Below are 17,792 nucleotides of genomic sequence, written 5' to 3'. Positions count from 1 at the left end.
AACTATAAAACTCTTAGAAAATAACGGGAAAACCTAGATGGCCTTGAGTATGCAGGCGACTTTAGATACAACCCCAAAGACATGATCGTGAAAGAAAGAATTGATAAACTGAACTTTCTTAAAATTAAAAACTTCTACTCCGTGAAAAACAACGTGAAAAGAATGAGAAGACAAGCTGCTGACCGGGAGAAAATTTTTACAAAAGACACATGTAATGAAGGACGGTCGGCCAAAATATACAAAGAACTTGTAAGACTTAAGAACAAGAAAATTAAGAGTGCAATTAAAAAATGGACAAAAGACCTCAACAGACACCTCACCAGATAAGACATGTAGATGGCAAGTAAGCATATGAAAAGGTGCTCAGTATCAGATGTCATTAGGGAATTATCAGTTCACAGTGAGATCATACTACACACCTGTTAGAATGGCCAGAATCCAAAACTCTGGTAACACCAAATGCTGATGGAGACGTGGAGCAACAGAAATTCTCATTCCCGGCTGGGAATGCAAAACGGTGCAGCTGCTTTGGAAGACAGCTCAGCAGTTTCTTACAACACTAAACATACTCTAACCATATGATCCAGTAATTGGGCTCCTTGGTATTTACCCAAATGAACTGAAAATCTGTGTCCACACAAAATCCTGCACATGGATGTTTACAGCAGAGTTAATCACAATTGCCAAAAACTTGGAAGCAACCAAGATGTCCTTCAATAGGTGAGTGGACAAATAAACTGAAGTACATCCAGATGATGGAATATTACTCAGCACCAAAATGAAATGACCTATCAAGCCATGAAAATAGATGGAGGAACTTTAAATGCATATTACAGAGTGAAAGAAGCCAATTTGTAAAGGCAACATACTGTATGGTTCCAAAGATACGGCATTCTGGAAAAGACAAAACTATGGGGACAAAAATATAGTGGTTGTGAGGGGCAAAAGGGGGAGGGAGTGATGAATAGGCAGAGTACCAAGGGTCTTTAGGGCAGTGAAACTATTCTGTACAATACTACAATGGTGGCTACGTGTCTTTATCCATTTGTCAAAACTCGTAGGATATACAACACCAAGACTGAACCTAATGTAAACTATGGAAATTTGGATGGTAATGATGTGTCACTGATTGTAACATGCACCGCTGTCCTGTGGGATGTTGATAGTGGAGAAGGTTGTACATGTGTGCGGACACGGAGTTATGGGAAATCTCTGTACCTTTTGTTTGATTTTGCTGTGAACCTGAAACTTCTTTAAAAAAATAATTGAAAAAAAAAGTATGTAACCTTATGCATAATAACATTAAATGTAAGTGAGTTAAACACTGATTAAAATGCAGACATCAGCAGAATTAATTTTTAAAAAGCATCATTGGGGCTTCCCTGGTGGCGCAGTGGTTGAGAGTCTGCCTGCCGATGCAGGGGACACGGGTTCGTGTCCCGGTCTGGGAAGATCCCACATGCTGCGGAGCTGCTAGGCCCGTGAGCTGTCGCCGCTGAGCCTGCACGTCCGGAGCCTGTGCTCCGCAACGGGAGAGGCCGCAACAGTGAGAGGCCCGCATACCGAAAAAAAAAAAAATTGTTACTAGAAAAAGAGGAAGAAATTTTATAATGGTAAAAAGATCAATCCCTCAAGAAAATACAATTACAAATATATATGCAACTAATGGCAGAGCCCTAAAATACAGAAAGCAAAAACTGACAGAATTAAAGGATGAAATAGATAATTCAGCAATAATAGTTGGAGATTTCAGTATTCTATTTGAGTAATGGTTAGAACAACTAGACAGAAGATCCACAAGGAAGGAGAAGACTTGAACATCAGCTAAGCCTAACAGTCATCTTTAGATCACTCCATTCAACAGTAGTAGAAGACACATTCTCCTCAAGTGCACGTGGAACGTTCTCCAGGGTAGACCATATGCTAGGCCATAAAACAAGTCTCATCATATCCTGCAAAGTATGTTCTCTGACCACAATGACATGAAACTAGAAGTGATAACCCAAGTATCTCAGGTGTAGTTTTAATTTGCGTTTCCTTGATGGCTAATGATTTTGAGCTGCTTCTTTGGTCAAGTGTCTGTTCAGATCTTTTGCCCATTTTAAGGTTTGGTTTGTAGTCTGTGTATTATTAAGTTGTAAGAGCTCTTAATATGTTCTGGATACAAGTCCTTGATCAGATTGAGTTTTGCAAGTGTTTTCTCTCAGTCTGTATTCTCATTACACTTTCTTAACAGTGTCTTTTGAAGAGCAGAAGTTTCAAATTTTGGTCAAGTCCACTGACAGGGCTTAGAAGTAATAACACTCCAATATCATGAGCATACCTAACTACCTAGATTTTGGTTTCTAAATACTCTTCCCTACTAAAAGGTCCTTAGAGAAATGGCTGATTCCAGGGCTGAGACAGAAAGACTACAAGATGAGCCTGGAATATCTTGTGTACCAAGAAGCAAAGAAGTGCTTAAAGAACTGGGGATTAGTCAGAAACCTATCAGAACCATGTTGGAGGGGCTTCCACTGGCCAAATCTGAGATAATTTGAGCATCAAAAGAAATAATGAATGAAAAAAAAAGAAATAATGATAGTAATGGATTATAGCCTATTGAATAAAATAAGAAACCATGATATATAAATATGCCATGGAAACAGATATAAATAAGTAAATGAGGGAAAAATGAAAGCCCTTCCTGGGACTTCTCTGGTGGTGCAGTAATTAAGAATCCGCCTGCCAGTGCAGAGAACACGGTTCAATCCCTGGTCTGGGAAGGTCCCACATGCCGCGGAGCAGGTAAGCCAATGCGCCACAACTACTGAGGCTGCGCTCTAGAGCCCGCGAGCCACAACTACTGAAGCCCGTGCGCCTAGAGCCCGTGCTCCACAACAAGAGAAGCCACTGCAATGAGAAGCCCACGCACCACAACGAAGAGTAGCCTCTGCTCACCGCAACTAGAGAAAGCCCGTGGGCAGCAACGGATACCCGACACAGCCATAAATAGATAGATAGATAGACAGAAAGATAGATAGATAGGAATGCCTTTCTAAAAAAAAAAGGAAAGCTCTTCCTTATGGTAAAATGCCAACTGGTAAGAACGTGAAATGATGGAATTAGAAAATCACTGTTTGGTATCCATCGTGGTAATTATTTCGGCAAGAGTCATCAGTTGGTGCTAAAACCAGTGGGTGAAATTTTGTTAAGGAACAGAATGTTTACATAGTTTCAGAGTATCTCTTCACAAAATAGTAGTATTTTTACAGTGGAGAAACATGGAAGATTCTTCTTTAGCCAAGTGATTGAAGTTACCCTCACCGAAAATCGACACTGTGTGCCTCTTAATATCACACACTGAGAAGGACATGGGATCACTTCTGTGGTGTTTCTGCCAAAAAGTGCATAGTCTGACTCTACTCATGTGGAAATGTCAGGTGAATCCAAATTGACGGACATTCTACTCGCCTCTGTGCTCTTCAAAAATGTCAAGGTCAAAAAAAACTATCAAGGTCAGGGAATTCCCTGGCGGTCCAGTGGTTAGGACTCCGAGCTCTCATTGCTGAAGGCCCTTGTTTAATCCCTGGTCAGGGAACTAAAATCCCACAAGCTGCAGCCAAAAAAAAAAAAAAAGTCAAGGTCACAAAAGACAAGGAAAGAATGAGGAACTAGACAGGCTAAAGAAATTTGACTACTAAATGAAGCTTGTTATCCTGGATTGGATCCTGGACCAGAAGCAGAAAAAAACATTATTTCCTATGAAGAATCAGTACAATAAGTATCCTAAACTTCTGTTCTGTGGAAATTCAGGAACAAGAAATTCAGCCTCCAAGAAATGGGGAGAATCTCTGCATACTTATTCTTTGCAGTGTTGAATGATTTTCCAAGTGTTTATTAATTATTTGTATTTTCCCTGTTGTGAATTATCTGCCATGTCATTTATCCATTTATATCTTTTTTTTTTTTTTTTTTTTTGGTTTCCCGGGCCCTTTTCTTTTTTGGCCCTTCCCGTTGTGGGGCACCGGCTCCGGACGCGCAGGCTCAGCGGCCATGGCTCACGGGCCCAGCCGCTCCGCGGCATGTAGGATCCTCCCGGACCGGGGCACAAACCTGCGTTCCCTGCATTGGCAGGCGGACGCTCAACCGCTGCGCCACCAGGGAAGCCCCATTTATATCTTCATTGTAGTCATTTCCCAGTCTTGTTTATTTCTTTTAAAATTTTTTTAACTATAAAAGTTAAACAGCTTCCTTGTTTAAAAAATAAATATAAACCATATAAAAGGGTACAAAAGAAAAAAATGAGAGCCCCTCTCGTCTCTACATCCCACTCTCCAGATGTTCTCCCTCTTGTTTCATTCCTTTAAAGTTTGCCTCCCACTGTTTTTCCTTCCTTTTACTCTTTACAAATTTCTAAATATATCTGTGAATTACTCATGCAGCAAAAGCATTTATCTTAATGGACTAGGAAAGGAGAGAGTCTACAGTGGAAAAAAACTGTGTGTTAACCTCTATAGATTTCTTGATAAACTTATGTTCAAAACATACATGTTTATATTTAAGAACTTTTAAAGTATAAAAGACCTTTATAGTGAAGCATGTACATAACTGACACATAATCAGAAACGAGACCACGACTACTTATCATGAATTAGTGACTTAAATTCTGCCACTCCCAAATGGTTGGAAACCATTACGTAGTCTTTGGTGTTATCCTTTGATTCCAAAAAACCATGTAAGAGCTTCTGTCACCTCTTTGTTTTATTAACAGTGTGAGTTAAAATTGGTACTGTATTTGGCTAAACTGTATGTGGTACAGATTGTGGGTAGAGGTGAATCTTTTCTCACAAGATTGACTAGCTGAATCTCTTGTTTTTTATCCTTAATAGAATAACAGAATTTTAGAACTAAAGGGCCACTGGAAATTCTTCTGTAACTTTCTTATTTTATAGGTGAGAAAGAAATGCCTGGATATAGCAGGCATAAGATAAGGCCCGTGTAGAATAAATTACCTGTTCCTAGCCCTACACAAGTTAGTGACCTTTGACTCCTTTTGTTTCAGTAAAGGAACCAGAATGTTAATAGTGAAGTTTTCACTCATTCGTCTAACAAATGAAGGAAACATTTATTGAATGTCGAAGATATGGCATGTACATGGTATTGTTTAATATTTTAACTCTCAGGTCCCTGATGTACACTTGGTCCTTTTTCACTGCCTCTGAGGAAAGCCCTTGGCTTTAGCGGTCCTGGAGCATGGGAATGTGACCTGGGGGATGAGAAACTGGCCTGTCTGTTATGAACTGACCTTTTTGTTGTGTGTGTGTTTTTTTTCCCAGCTGGAAGAAGAGAGATCTGTGCTCAATAATCAGTTGTTAGAAATGAAAAAGAGGTAGGCTTTCTTTTTTTATATATTGTTTTGTGTGTGTGTGTGTGTGTGTGTGTTTAATAAGGAAAATGTTAGAACACGCTGTGTACAGTGACTTGTAGAAAACATACGACCTTCTTATATTCAGAAAATTGCATCGTGATCGTTTGGTACTCACAATTGACAAATTTGTAAGAGTTTCAGTATGAATTACTGAAAGAATAGTTCGATTTTTAAGCCACGTTCAGTTGCGTTTGTCCAGAAATGTTCTAAATTAGGTTGTCTCGTATTACACTGTTTGCCTCCTAGTTTCAGTAACTAAAGTGCTATAATGTTACCTAATCTGCAAATAAATTCAGTTATATAAAACTTTCATTTTCTCAGTAATAATGGGAAACATTTTAAATGTTTCTACTAACTTTCTTAAAAAGAGCTTTGTTATTTGTTATTCTTTGACGATGATCGAATGCTGTTCACATGGAAGCTTCCAGTACTTTGGAGTAAGGATAAACGGGCCCCCAGGAGTCATCACGTAGAAGCCTGGTGCTTATGCTTTCTGACGGTCTCTGTCTGCTTTTATAAAATGTGTAGTTTGTGTCTAGAGAAATTCTCTGCTTTACTCTGCATGCCAAGTAGGCATAGTGTATACCGTTGCTAAGAGCCACAGCCTGTACCGTGGTTTGCTGTAGAGTACATCACAACAGTGACAGGCGTTTTTTGTCTTATTAATTACAAAAAGAAAAATAAACCTTTAGGAATAGTATAATCAAGAATTCTTCTATACCTCAATTAAAAAATAATAAGAAAATGAAATAGAAAAGAAAAAGAATTCCTTCATGGTCTTGCAGAGCATTTTATTCTTACTTGTCAGAGCAGAGGAAGTCTCCCTTACTGACCACTGACGCATGCGATTATGCTGACGTTTGTCCCTCCTGCCAGCATGGCGGCTGCTTCAGAGTCGAGGGCTGTATTTAGCCCACAAAGATATTTGGGTTCCATAAGCTGCCTTCTAAAGGAAATTAGGCCTCAGTTCAGGGGTGCCTTCCTCCTTTCTTTTTTAAAGACATCCTTAGACTCATTGTTCTTTAAACTTTCACATCAGAATGCATGTGTGTTTCATGACTGCCACACCCCCGGTCCAGCCAGGTGTTCGCCCAGTGCCTATGAGCTGCGGTGACTGGCCTGCCGTGCCTTAATCTGGGGCCCAGGTACAAGCACAGCTCCCCCCCGTGGGGGCCTTGGGATGTTTAATTTTCCATGAATAAGGCTTTGTTTCTTTAAAAAGAACCCCATGTATGCAGTTGTCAAGGGTGTGTGAACAAATTGATAGCACTTATTCCTGAGGCATTCTGACAAGGGAATGAATAGAAACAGGCTGGTGTGAGTACTGATGTAATCCCTTTGCATTTATGTAGCCCTTGAAATTCACAAAGTTCTCATATCTCTAAACAAACCACTGAAATATATGGTGGGGCTTGCATTGAAAAATGATGAAACTAAAACCCCCCAAGTTAGGCAACTTGGCCAAGAGCTCAGATGCAGACACAAGGCCCAGGACTTCAGATGTTTACAAGGGCTCTTTTTTCACTGTACATCTATTTATGTTTACTTTTTAATCTCTTTTAAAAATAAAGATGCTATTGCTTTGTCAGTCCTTTTCATGTGACTTTGACTAAATTACATGCCTCTCAAAATGTGATTAGACATGTGACTTTTTTCACGGCTTAAAAAGATAGAACAAATTTGGGTACTTGTCCATTCCTCTCTTCTTATCTCACCCTGCTCCCATTTTAGGTCCTGGATAATTATTACTCTTAATCAATAAACGCAGATAAAGATGATATTTTTTCTGGGAGTGAAAAATGTTAAAACTTAGTTTCTTATATTTAGAACTTTTTAAATCAAATTGTTAATTAATCCTCATGGAAAGTTATGTCTCTTTCAGAACTCTGAATGCAAAGATATTTTAGCTAATATTTTGGGGGCCTTAAATAGCTTCTGAAGGTCAGTTTGGTAAGGGATTCGTATGTAGGTCTATGTGTGTAATAGTTAAGTACCTGTAGCATAGAGTACTAAAAAGAATTGGATACTTTCTTAATTTACGAATCTGGAAAGTACTTAAATCATGAAGATATTTGAAATGTAGTGGTTCATGCAAGAACTGATCTTAGCCAACAGTTTAATTTAGAGGTGAGAACTGAACATACACAGTCAACATAGTATATGATTGCTTCATTCAAACTGTTGTTCATTATGTTGAAGTGCAGTACTTACTCCTGATGTAGGGTGAAGCTACTTATCGTTAGGAAATTAGTATCACCCTTTTGTACTTCGTCTTTTTGCTATCTAGCATCGAATTGCAAGCAACACGTAGTATAAGTTTTTCTCTTAGCTTAAAAATGTAATTATTTCTTTGGGAAAGTGGTCTCCAAGTTAGGGAAACCTCTTTCAGAACAGGTTCCAACACGTCTGGTAGATAAAGCAGAGCCAACCTGGACCGCTGTAATGGATGGAAGTAGAGACGTGTGTCCCTCTGGCCAGAGAGCCTACAGCAGATTTGGGAACCTGTTTGGCTCCCCTCCCTTCTCTAGGCTTTTTGATGTCCTAGAAGGAACTCCAGAGCCATCATCTTAGCTGTGGACTTGTAGAGTCAGGATTAATTCTGTGTGTGTCAAGGCAAGATTCCTGTCAGGAAGGAAAACTGGCCGACAGTCCCCGTCCACCAGTCCTGAAGAGGTCACTGCCACTCCAGCTCATTCAGCTCACTGTGGGTTGCTAACTGTCTGACTGTCTCCAAGCTTGCGCTACTGATCAATGCTCATTTCACCCCTCTCTTTTCCCTTTCCTACTCTTGCTTCCTTTGCTATATCTGTGTGTCTTTAATGGTAAGACTAAAGAAAGTCTATCCACGTTATAATAAATAAATTTCATATATTTTTAGTAAACAAAATTGTTGTATATATTTTTTGGCTGCCTTTGTCCCTCTGTGTCTTGCTTTTGTTTTGTAAAATATTCTCAGCAGTATATACATACACACACACGCACACATATCTTTTTTATATCTATATACAGCACAGAACTTCAGTGCAAATTGAGTTCTCCTTACTGCATTTGCAGTTCTCTTCATGTTCCTAATATTTGGTTCTTGTTATCTTGCATTTTTAAGGCTTGCCCAGTAACACTTTAAGGTATTTGCTTCATTACTGGAATTTCTTTCTTATGTAAGTAGTAAGGAAAGAATCTGGGTAATATGTTCCCTTGGGGGAAAGATTTCTGGCCCCTATAACCCTTCTTTCATGTTATGTTTATCTTCCCTTCTTGACACTTTTAGTAACGCCAAGTCACTGGGGCCAGCATGGCTTTAAAGTAACACAGGCCTTACTGTCAATGCGATGTGTGACTCAGGTGTCAGTGATGCTGGCATAAATGGTTTAATTTAGCCCCTCTTGGTTTGCACGGTGGGATTTGGGCTTAGAAATCACCTAAGATGGTAACATTGAAGACCTGTCACAAAGATGAGCTGCCAGGGTCTATTTGTCCCTTCATTTGGTGTACACAGCACAAGTCAGGTCCCTTTTTTAACCACGCATCTTTTGACAACTTTTGTATGAGAAACATCTGCTTGCCATCTTCTTAGAAAGCAGCCTCACTTAGAGGGTGGACGTGTGTGGCAATAAGCAAAGATACCTGCTCCTTCTTCCTTCTGCCGGCTGATGACGGCCTCATCCCTCCCTAACACGAAGAACCTGTGAGAGCTTGACTAACTAGAGTCCTGATTACAGAAGAATCTAAATCCGTTAACCCCCAAATCCTGGTATTTCTCAGTAAAAGCATTTAAAATCGCATCTTTCAAATTTGAGTTGGATTTACAAGTGAATCTCTTGAAACGGTTTTTATAATAGAGTGAACTACCAAATAAGTTTAATAGAAACTTAAAGAGCCCAAGAGTTATTGAATCTTTGGATAAAATCAGATATTTACTTGCCAGGTGGAAAAAATGCCTGTGTACATTCCTTTCACTTAAATCTTTGGGGTTTTGTTTGTTTGTTGTTGTTGTTGTTTTTACTTAAACAGGATCCTATTTCCTAGCGAGGTGTTATGCAGTTAGTAATTTAACAGCACCAAGTGTTCATATAATGCTTGGGTGTTGAATTCAAGACATTTTCTGTAAGTCTCAGATTCTTTTCTTACTACTTATTCTGGGGTGGAAGTGTAAGCCACACAATGAGATAAATACACTTATATTTTTCATCTTTGTGTAGAATAGAATTTCAGTTTACCATAAACCATGAGAATTCTGTAATTCGTGTGCCGGATATCTTGGGTCTCACTAACCAGACAGACATTCTGCCATTTCTAACCTGGGCCTCAGTTTCCAATCCCTCCAGTTGGTTCGAAGACATACTGAACCACTACATGCTCTGCATTCACCCAGTTACTTCTAATAGAACCGGGAGTAATTTGGTTTGTTGTGGTTTAAGCCATGAACTCTCACTGATGATTATCTACGTGGATGCAAATGAGTAGGTTGTATGGCCTGAGGGCTGGCCAGGAAATTTTTCTCCAGCTGTGTTTTCCCCAAATATTTTTGTGATACAAGGTCTTTTTTCCTCTTGTTTCACACTGCATGTCATTTTTTAAAAACTTATTATTTCAAAATCTGAGGTTTCCAGAAGAGCTGCAAAGGTCGTACCTGGAGGTCCCACATTCCCTTCACCCAGCTTCCCCTCACGGGCACATCTTACATCCCCTGGTCCTGTGATCCAAACTAAGAGAGTAACATTGGTCCAGTACTCTTAGCCAGCCTCTAGACGTTGTTCATATTTCCCCAATTTTTCCATTCATGTCTTTTTTTCTCTCCCAGGATCCAGTCTAGGGGACCACAGTGCATTTAGTTGTCCCATCTGTGACAGCTCCTCAGTCTTTCCTTGGCTTTCGTGACCTTGGCACGTTTGAATTTTCACCACAAAAATTTAAATACACTCACACATTTATAAACACATAGTAGCCTGCCCTCTGGGGTTGTCTCCATTGTGTCTTGCCCTCTTCCCCTGTCTTCCCTTCATCTTTCCCTTTCTTTTCTCACTCCCCTGACTCCAAGATAAATGTTCTCGTCTCCTGGAAAGCCCGGTCCCCATCCCTGTGCTGATAACCAAATGCTGGGTCGGCCTGAGAACATACATCCCGTGTGCTGACCTTCTCCCTCCAGATGCCCCTTGGCTTCCATTCTACACCTGGAAATCCATCTTCACATTTCCGTTCTAGCCTTTATGTCATTACCTTTGATTTCTATGAGCAACTTAATGTCTGTCCTCTTCAGAGTCTATGGACGAAAAGTAATAATCCTTCCGTTTGAATAGTGGTAATAATCTCTGCTACTGTTTTGGCCCAGAAGATCTCCAAAACACACTCTTGGAACTTGCTGAAAGTTACTGAAATTAGTGAGAACCAATCGATACTTCCAGCATAAAACTGCTCTGCATGACATCTGTATAATCGCTTTGCATGTGTGTATTTTAATTGTTGGTATTGCTTGGTAATGATTTATTCAAGAAGTAACAGAATTCATCTGGGGGGGTTAGATTTTTAAAGTAATTCTTTGGGGGTGCAACAGTCTTGTTTTTTAATTCTGCGTCTTCCAAAGTTATTAACTTGTTTCTTTAAATTCATACGGATACAATGATATGCAGATTCTGGCATGTCTCTGCATAGGTAAACTTTTTCTCCCCTCACAGTAAGTAAAATTTCAAGTAACATTCTGCAAGCGTAATAGCCTTAACCCCCTGTAAAACTTCCCCGTGATACTTTATCCCTGTAAATTAGCTAAAGTTAATTGCGCGTTTGTTCTAGGACAGTTGTCCACTGACCGCTCTCTCGGTTGATTTCTGGAATTTTTAACTCTTTGGTCTTTTAGAGAATCCAAGCTAATAAAAGACGCAGATGAAGAAAAGGCTTCCTTGCAGAAATCCATCAGTATTACTAGTGCCTTACTCACAGAAAAGGATGCAGAGCTGGAAAAGCTGAGGAATGAGGTAGAGTACCACCTCGGGGACCCTGGCGGTACCCGTCCGTGTTCCGACCGGAAGCTGAGCCAAGCCGTGTGTTGCAGGTCACAGCGCTCAGGGGAGAGAACGCCTCCGCCAAGTCCTTGCGCGCAGTCGTTCAGTCTCTAGAGTCCGACAAGGCGAAGCTTGAGCTCAAGGTAAAGAACTTGGAGCTTCAACTCAAAGAACACAAGAGGCAGCTCAGCAGCTCGTCAGGTAAAATGGCCACGTGCTTCCTCCCGACACCGCTGCTTCCCGCAGACGCGGGGTTCGTGGCGGGCGCACCCTTTGTAGGCGGCTGCTGCGCCGCGCCGACGGGGCCGCTCTGTGCCGGGCCCGCCCGCCTGTAGTCGGATGAGGCCCCACGCAGAGGGGCGCGCCTGCCGGTCCCCACTTCCGGACCTTCCCGTGGTCCTGAGCATCGGCAGAAGTTTGTATAAGACAGTGGGTGATAACTGCCACCCCAGCAGCAGCCGCGGCTTCTGCAGGTGCCCTGCCGGGGAGGAGGAAATGACGGCCGTGACCGTGACCGGCGTTCCTCCCCGCAGTGGGCCGGCCTGAGAGAGGACGACCGTGTCCGAGGGGTCCAGAGAAGAGACAGGAACTTCAAACGTGTTCTCAGAGAGGCGCATGTGCGGATTCCACATGAGAATGCGTTTCTAACACTGGCCCTTTCAATGCAGTAACAAGGAAATAAGATTGCAATTTTTAAAAAATCCCCCCTCCACTTTTTTTTTTCTTTTTTTAAATATAAGGTAATACTGATACTCAGGCAGAAGAGGATGAAAGAGCCCAGGAGAGTCAGGTAATATTCCTTCCTTTTGCTTTGCTTACTTGCTATTTTTAAAAAATCATTTAATCTTTTGAATAGGTAATGTATTCATATGTTCTAAACATTAAACAACGTTAAAAATACAGTAAAAATAAAATAAAAAAATCTCCCTCCAAACACCATCTCCTGCTCAGTTCCTAGCCCCCCAAACAGGTAATCAGGGTTATTAATGTCTTTTTTATTTTTTCAGAGATTTTTTAAATGTACATACAAACCAAGATTAATAGTCTTTCCACCTCCTTTTTTTTACACATATGGGGGCATATTACATAAACTGATCTGCACTTCACTTTTTATAGCTGTATAGTATTCCGTTATGTGGGTGTACCATAATTTAATCAGGCCTTATTGGTTGACATGACATTTGGGATGTTTTCTGATCTTTTAGGTGTATTATAAATAATGCTATAATGAACTGTCTTGAACACCTATCATTTTACAGATATACTAATATTTCTTTAGGATAAATTCATAGAAGTAGAATTGCTCCATAAAAGGTTCCTTCCTCATCTTTACCTTAAAAAGACAGGGCTCTTGAAAACTGTTTCCTAAAGCCAAAATTATCAAAATAGCCTTAGTTTTAAAAATGGTATTATATGGAGGCAAACTATTCTGTTTTTGGAAATGTATAGCCCACAAGCAACAAACATCTATTTTCAATTTTTATTATATATTTTGGACATACTTGTCTCATTCAAAATTCAAAGGTACGAAAGCCTTCTTTCACTTTTAAATAAAAGAGAAACTCAGTGCATTAGTGATTTGTTTTAGTTATGACATCTCCTTTGAAAGGCATGTAAGGATTCAACGCACAGCCTGATTTACCCTGAATAGCATTGTCTCTGCTTAGTTTGTATGTCTGATGAGCACAAACTTAATTCACAATGTTTTCTCTTTCCCCCTTCCTTTCCGCTTCCGTTTGTTTCATCTGCCACTGCCAACGCTTTTCTTCCAATCAGCAAATGGTTTGTTTTATGTTTCCTAATTTGTGAGCACGTGTGTGTGTGTGGTTTCCCACTGTACTTACATCCATTTTGTGGCTTTTTCCCCCCTTTCTGATATGTATCTGCTAACAGGGTAAAGTCTTTAGAAAATACAGTTTGAGAAGTGAGATGAGATTCAGTGGGTCTTGCCTTCAATGGCAGAAGGGAGATTCTGCAGAGAATCACAAAGCTAGTGATTTCTAGCTTTGTTTCATAACTGCCCCAGCAGGAGAAAAAGGCCTGACATTTCCTTAAAAAGTGGATGTGTATGTATGAGTATATACACACACACAGATGTATTTTTTAATACTGTAAAATGGGATTTTTTTCCCCAATGGACATTTAGAGAAATGAGACCTTTGTATCTGTGGAAGAAGGAAGAAACTTACGGATTTTTTTCTTTTCTTGGCTGCACCATGCGGCATGTGGGATCTAGTTCCCTGACTGGGGATCGAACCCTCGCTCCTTGCATTGGAAGCGCAGAGTCTTAACCACTGGACCGTCAGGGAAGTCCCGAAACTTACTGATTTTAAATTAAAGTGCCCTTGCTTTGCCAGGTTAGGACAAGAGCGTTTCCTCCTGGTGGGCAGTCATCTCGTTATCCCACTGCCCCAATTCTGGGCCCAGGTGGCCTGAATGCTGCCCCTTCAGTGTGTGGCCACACCTCCTCAGGTGAAAGAGAGCTTAAGCCTTCTCTTTAAAACGCCTTCCTTTTTCTCTGAAGACCCATTTACCATCCCACCATGACTAATAAGTGAGTGTTAAATCGTAGTTGGAGGAGAATTTCCATGAGCTTTTTGAAATCTACAGAACATAAAAGTCCTGGCTTAGTTGTAGTTTAGTGTAATAAGTAACTGGTTACGCTTTCTGTACAGTGTGTGTGTGTGTGTGTGTGTGTGTGTGTGTGTGTGTGAACATAATCTAAAACACGGTTGAGTCATGGCTGCTGTGGGCCCCTGCGACTCCAGCATATACTCTGCAGCCACAGCCTGAGAGTGTACTTGTAGACTTCTTGATGCTCCAGCGGACACATTTCAGACATTTTACACATCTGCTTTTGTTTTTTCCTAAAAAATCAGATTGATTTCCTAAATTCAGTAATAGTGGACCTTCAGAGGAAGAATCAGGATCTCAAGATGAAGGTGGAGATGATGTCGGAAGCAGCCCTGAATGGGAACGGTGACGACATGAACAATTATGACAGGTATTTCACGTCCAGCGATACTGAGCAGAACCTTAGTTCCATCTAAATAAATGTGTGTTTTTAAAGTTAGGTTCTCCAGACAGAGGACAAATATCGCATGATATCGCTTCTAGGTGGAATCTAAAAAAATGGTACAAACAGAAATAGAGTTACAGATGTAGAAAACAAACTTACAGTTACCAGGGGGTAAAGCGGGGGGAGGGATAAATTGGGAGATTGGGATTGACATATACACACTACTGTATTTAAAATAGATAACTAATAAGGACCTACAGTATAGCACAGGGAACTCTACTCCATACTCTGTGGTGACCTATATGGGAAAAGAATCTAAAAAAGAGTGGAATTATATACATGTATGGCTGATTCACTTTGTGTACAGCAGAAGGTAACACAACATTGTAAATCAACTATACTCCAATAAAAAATTTTTAAAAAGAATATATATGTATAACTGAGTCACTCTGCTATACAGCAGAAATTAACAAAACGTAAATCAACTATACGTCATCAGTAAAATTAAAAAAAAAAAAGGCTCTCCAGTGGATTGGAGAAACAGTTGCTTTGTGGTCATTTGGCCATAAATTGACTTCCACAAATCTGGCAGGAGAGTGGAAATGGTTTGATGTGAAAATTTAAAACGTGGACCGTAGTACTTAAACACTTGAGGCTCCCAGACTGGGCCGTAATTCTTGCTTATTTTTTGTTCATTACAAGTGATACTGTCTCTTGAATTTCTTCTGATGGAGATGAGTTTCTGATGATGCACATTAACATTTGTAGTGATGACCAGGAGAAACAGTCCAAGAAGAAACCTCGCCTCTTCTGTGACATATGTGACTGCTTTGATCTCCACGACACAGAGGATTGTCCTACCCAGGCACAGATGTCTGAGGACCCCCCCCATTCCACACACCACGGCAGTCGGAGCGAGGAACGCCCCTACTGTGAAATCTGTGAGATGTTCGGGCACTGGGCAACCAACTGCAATGACGACGAGACTTTCTGATGAAGCCTCACATCCAGAACTGGGCTTTCTCAGATGCACTAGCTTAGGCAACTGACCACCAGCATTGTGTGTGCAGACTTCAGGAGAACTCATGTTATTTTTGACCCCCCATCAACAAATCTAAGAAAATATTTTGATCTTCAACAAATCTCCCTTTTAGTCTCCCCTTATAAGTTTATCAGTTAGAATAATCAATAGGTGAGTTTTCACCTCTGATTTTGTCTTCTTGAATTTAAAAAGTATTAACAAGACATTGCACCAGATGCCATTACATTAATTGTCCCTAGGGAGACCTCAGAGAACGACTCCTACCCTCACAATACCTTATTTAAGTAACTTTAAATTATGCTGTTACTTTTCATATTTGCACTAAAATATTTCCAGGCTGCGTTTGTATATTTAGATGTTTTGGTTAAACTTTGACACTGGAATGAGTTGAAAAAATGTGCCACTTTGCATATTCATCTACTCATTTAAAATATTTTATACTTAAAGAAATATCTGAGCTCTTTGCACTACCTGATATCAGTAGTGCCTTTATTTCAGGCTTGATGATACTTAGGTGTGATTATAAAATCATGAAACAGGTAAAGGGAGGGGGAAGCCCCCAAACTGCTGTGGGGACATTTTATAATCTCTATGCTGCACCCACTTACTCTTCTATGGTGTTTTTTGTTTATTGGTTTTGCATAATTTCAGCTTCTATATATTATATGTATATATTTTTGTAAAATCTCTATTTTGGGAAAAAACATATACAATGTGTCTTTCTTTTCAGATTTTTACCTTTATGAAAAAGAAAACACTTAAAATGTTCATCAGGACCTAACGGACTAGGCCAGAAATAGCATCACGTGGCTTTGCAGCTCCTTGTTCTTTGTGTTTTCATTCTATTTCTTTATCAGATATAAATAACTGGGAGAATTCTCTCCAGATTTTTTTTTCCTTCTCCAGCAGATAGCCCCAGCAGTCAGTTAATTAGATAATAAGCCACTATAAAACACCTAAATTAACCAATCTACAATCTTTACACGTTTTTTTTTTTACTGTGTTTTTAGATGAATGTACGATGAGAAATTCAACATTAATAATTTTGGATTTTCTTATCACAAAAAATAAACTGAAGGACCTCAACCACAAGAAGTTTATCAACCAGTTTGAATCTATTTATCTTCATTTGAATGTCTCCTAGAATGTGTAAAAAGTAATAAATAAATGTATCTTCCATGAGACATGTATAATAAGAACTTCTATAATTGTATATATGCCTTTGATGTATTTTCCTCTCAAGATTATCAACTATGTGTTTGACAAGTGAAAAATCTGTAGTCAGTTGAAATTTGGGGTTATAAACATATTATAATAGGAACTGTTTCACAAACACAATATGTAAAGCAATATTAAAATCTGAGCAAACAAGTGTTCTGTATCTACTTTAATAAATGGTTATTGTTTTTGGCCAGTGTAGTAAACTGGTATTATTCTCAGGTTTATTTGTCATAATGGTTTTTCTTTAAGTGAGCGAGCACTAGAGACCAAAATAGCAATTTCTACTGCAGTCTGTTGATAAACCGCTTTTAAGAAATTATCTCAAAGCATTCTATGACCCATTCAGCATAAGGTCAATACCCAAGGTGGTTACCCGTTGCTATGTCTCACTACGTTACCTGACAGAAATGTAAGTGGCACCAGGTAGTACCCACTACCTATTACAGCATGAAGTTTTGGAAGGAAACTCTGTGAAAGCTGTTGTGGTATTTTCCAAAATGATAACTGAACCAAGCAATCTGTTTTATGAGCTCTGACCCCCCCACACACACAGGTAGATATTTCCAAAGCAGAGTTACCAACTGAACATTATTTTGACCTAAAAATAACCCCGACAGTGGTCCTTGACTTCAGCTTTGACCGAATTGATGAAAAGACTCAAAACTATGAACTACATTTGTTGTGGTGACCATTTCACAACATATACGTATATCAAATCATGATGTTGTACACCTAAAATTAATATTAAATATCCATTATATCAATTAAAAATACATTTTAAAAGGAAAAAAACTCGAACACTAAACAAGTCTGTGATATTTATAGGGCAACTGCGGTAGTACTGCAGTATCACCAGTTGGGTCTTTACACAAATAAAACACCTCTGTTGATCGTTTAGAATCCGGGTCCTGTTTGCAGAGGATCGTTTATCATCCGAGTCTTGCTCGTTTGCACCCACGCATGCCTGAGAGTTCGCTAACCGTGGGTGTGCCCTCATTTACCAGTTCAGGACATGGCCTGCTGAGCTCAACATTTATTCTCCCAGATGGTGCTAAAATAATACACGTTCTCCGTTGAGCAAAAAACCTGCGCACGTGAGAAGAG

The 17,792-nt window shown here is 39.8% G+C and overlaps 1 protein-coding gene across 8 annotated transcripts in view; it reads left to right on the top strand.

Moving 5' to 3' along the window:
- CLIP1 (CAP-Gly domain containing linker protein 1) overlaps positions 1-16,907 on the top strand; it is a 123,745-nt gene extending 106,838 nt beyond the window's left edge. For 6 of the 8 annotated variants that reach the window (XM_027124898.1, XM_027124900.1, XM_027124899.1 and 3 more), the window contains 6 exons: positions 5,319-5,371; positions 11,262-11,379; positions 11,457-11,607; positions 12,147-12,196; positions 14,286-14,410; positions 15,194-16,907. In XM_027124898.1, coding sequence (XP_026980699.1) covers positions 5,319-5,371; positions 11,262-11,379; positions 11,457-11,607; positions 12,147-12,196; positions 14,286-14,410; positions 15,194-15,419 — 723 coding nt within the window. In that variant the 3' untranslated portion in view covers positions 15,420-16,907. Of the gene's footprint in view, positions 1-5,318; positions 5,372-11,261; positions 11,380-11,456; positions 11,608-12,146; positions 12,197-14,285; positions 14,411-15,193 lie in introns of those variants that run through there. The other 2 variants (XR_003436754.1, XR_003436755.1) reach the window with 2 other exon arrangements.
- Positions 16,908-17,792: the final 885 nt, after the last annotated feature.

The sequence above is a fragment of the Aethalodelphis obliquidens genome, unplaced genomic scaffold (genome assembly GCF_003676395.1).
Source record: "Aethalodelphis obliquidens isolate GAN/ISIS:26980383/991018 unplaced genomic scaffold, ASM367639v1 scaffold28, whole genome shotgun sequence".
NCBI lineage: Eukaryota > Metazoa > Chordata > Mammalia > Artiodactyla > Delphinidae > Aethalodelphis > Aethalodelphis obliquidens.
This window is presented reverse-complemented; position numbering and strand designations above follow the sequence as displayed.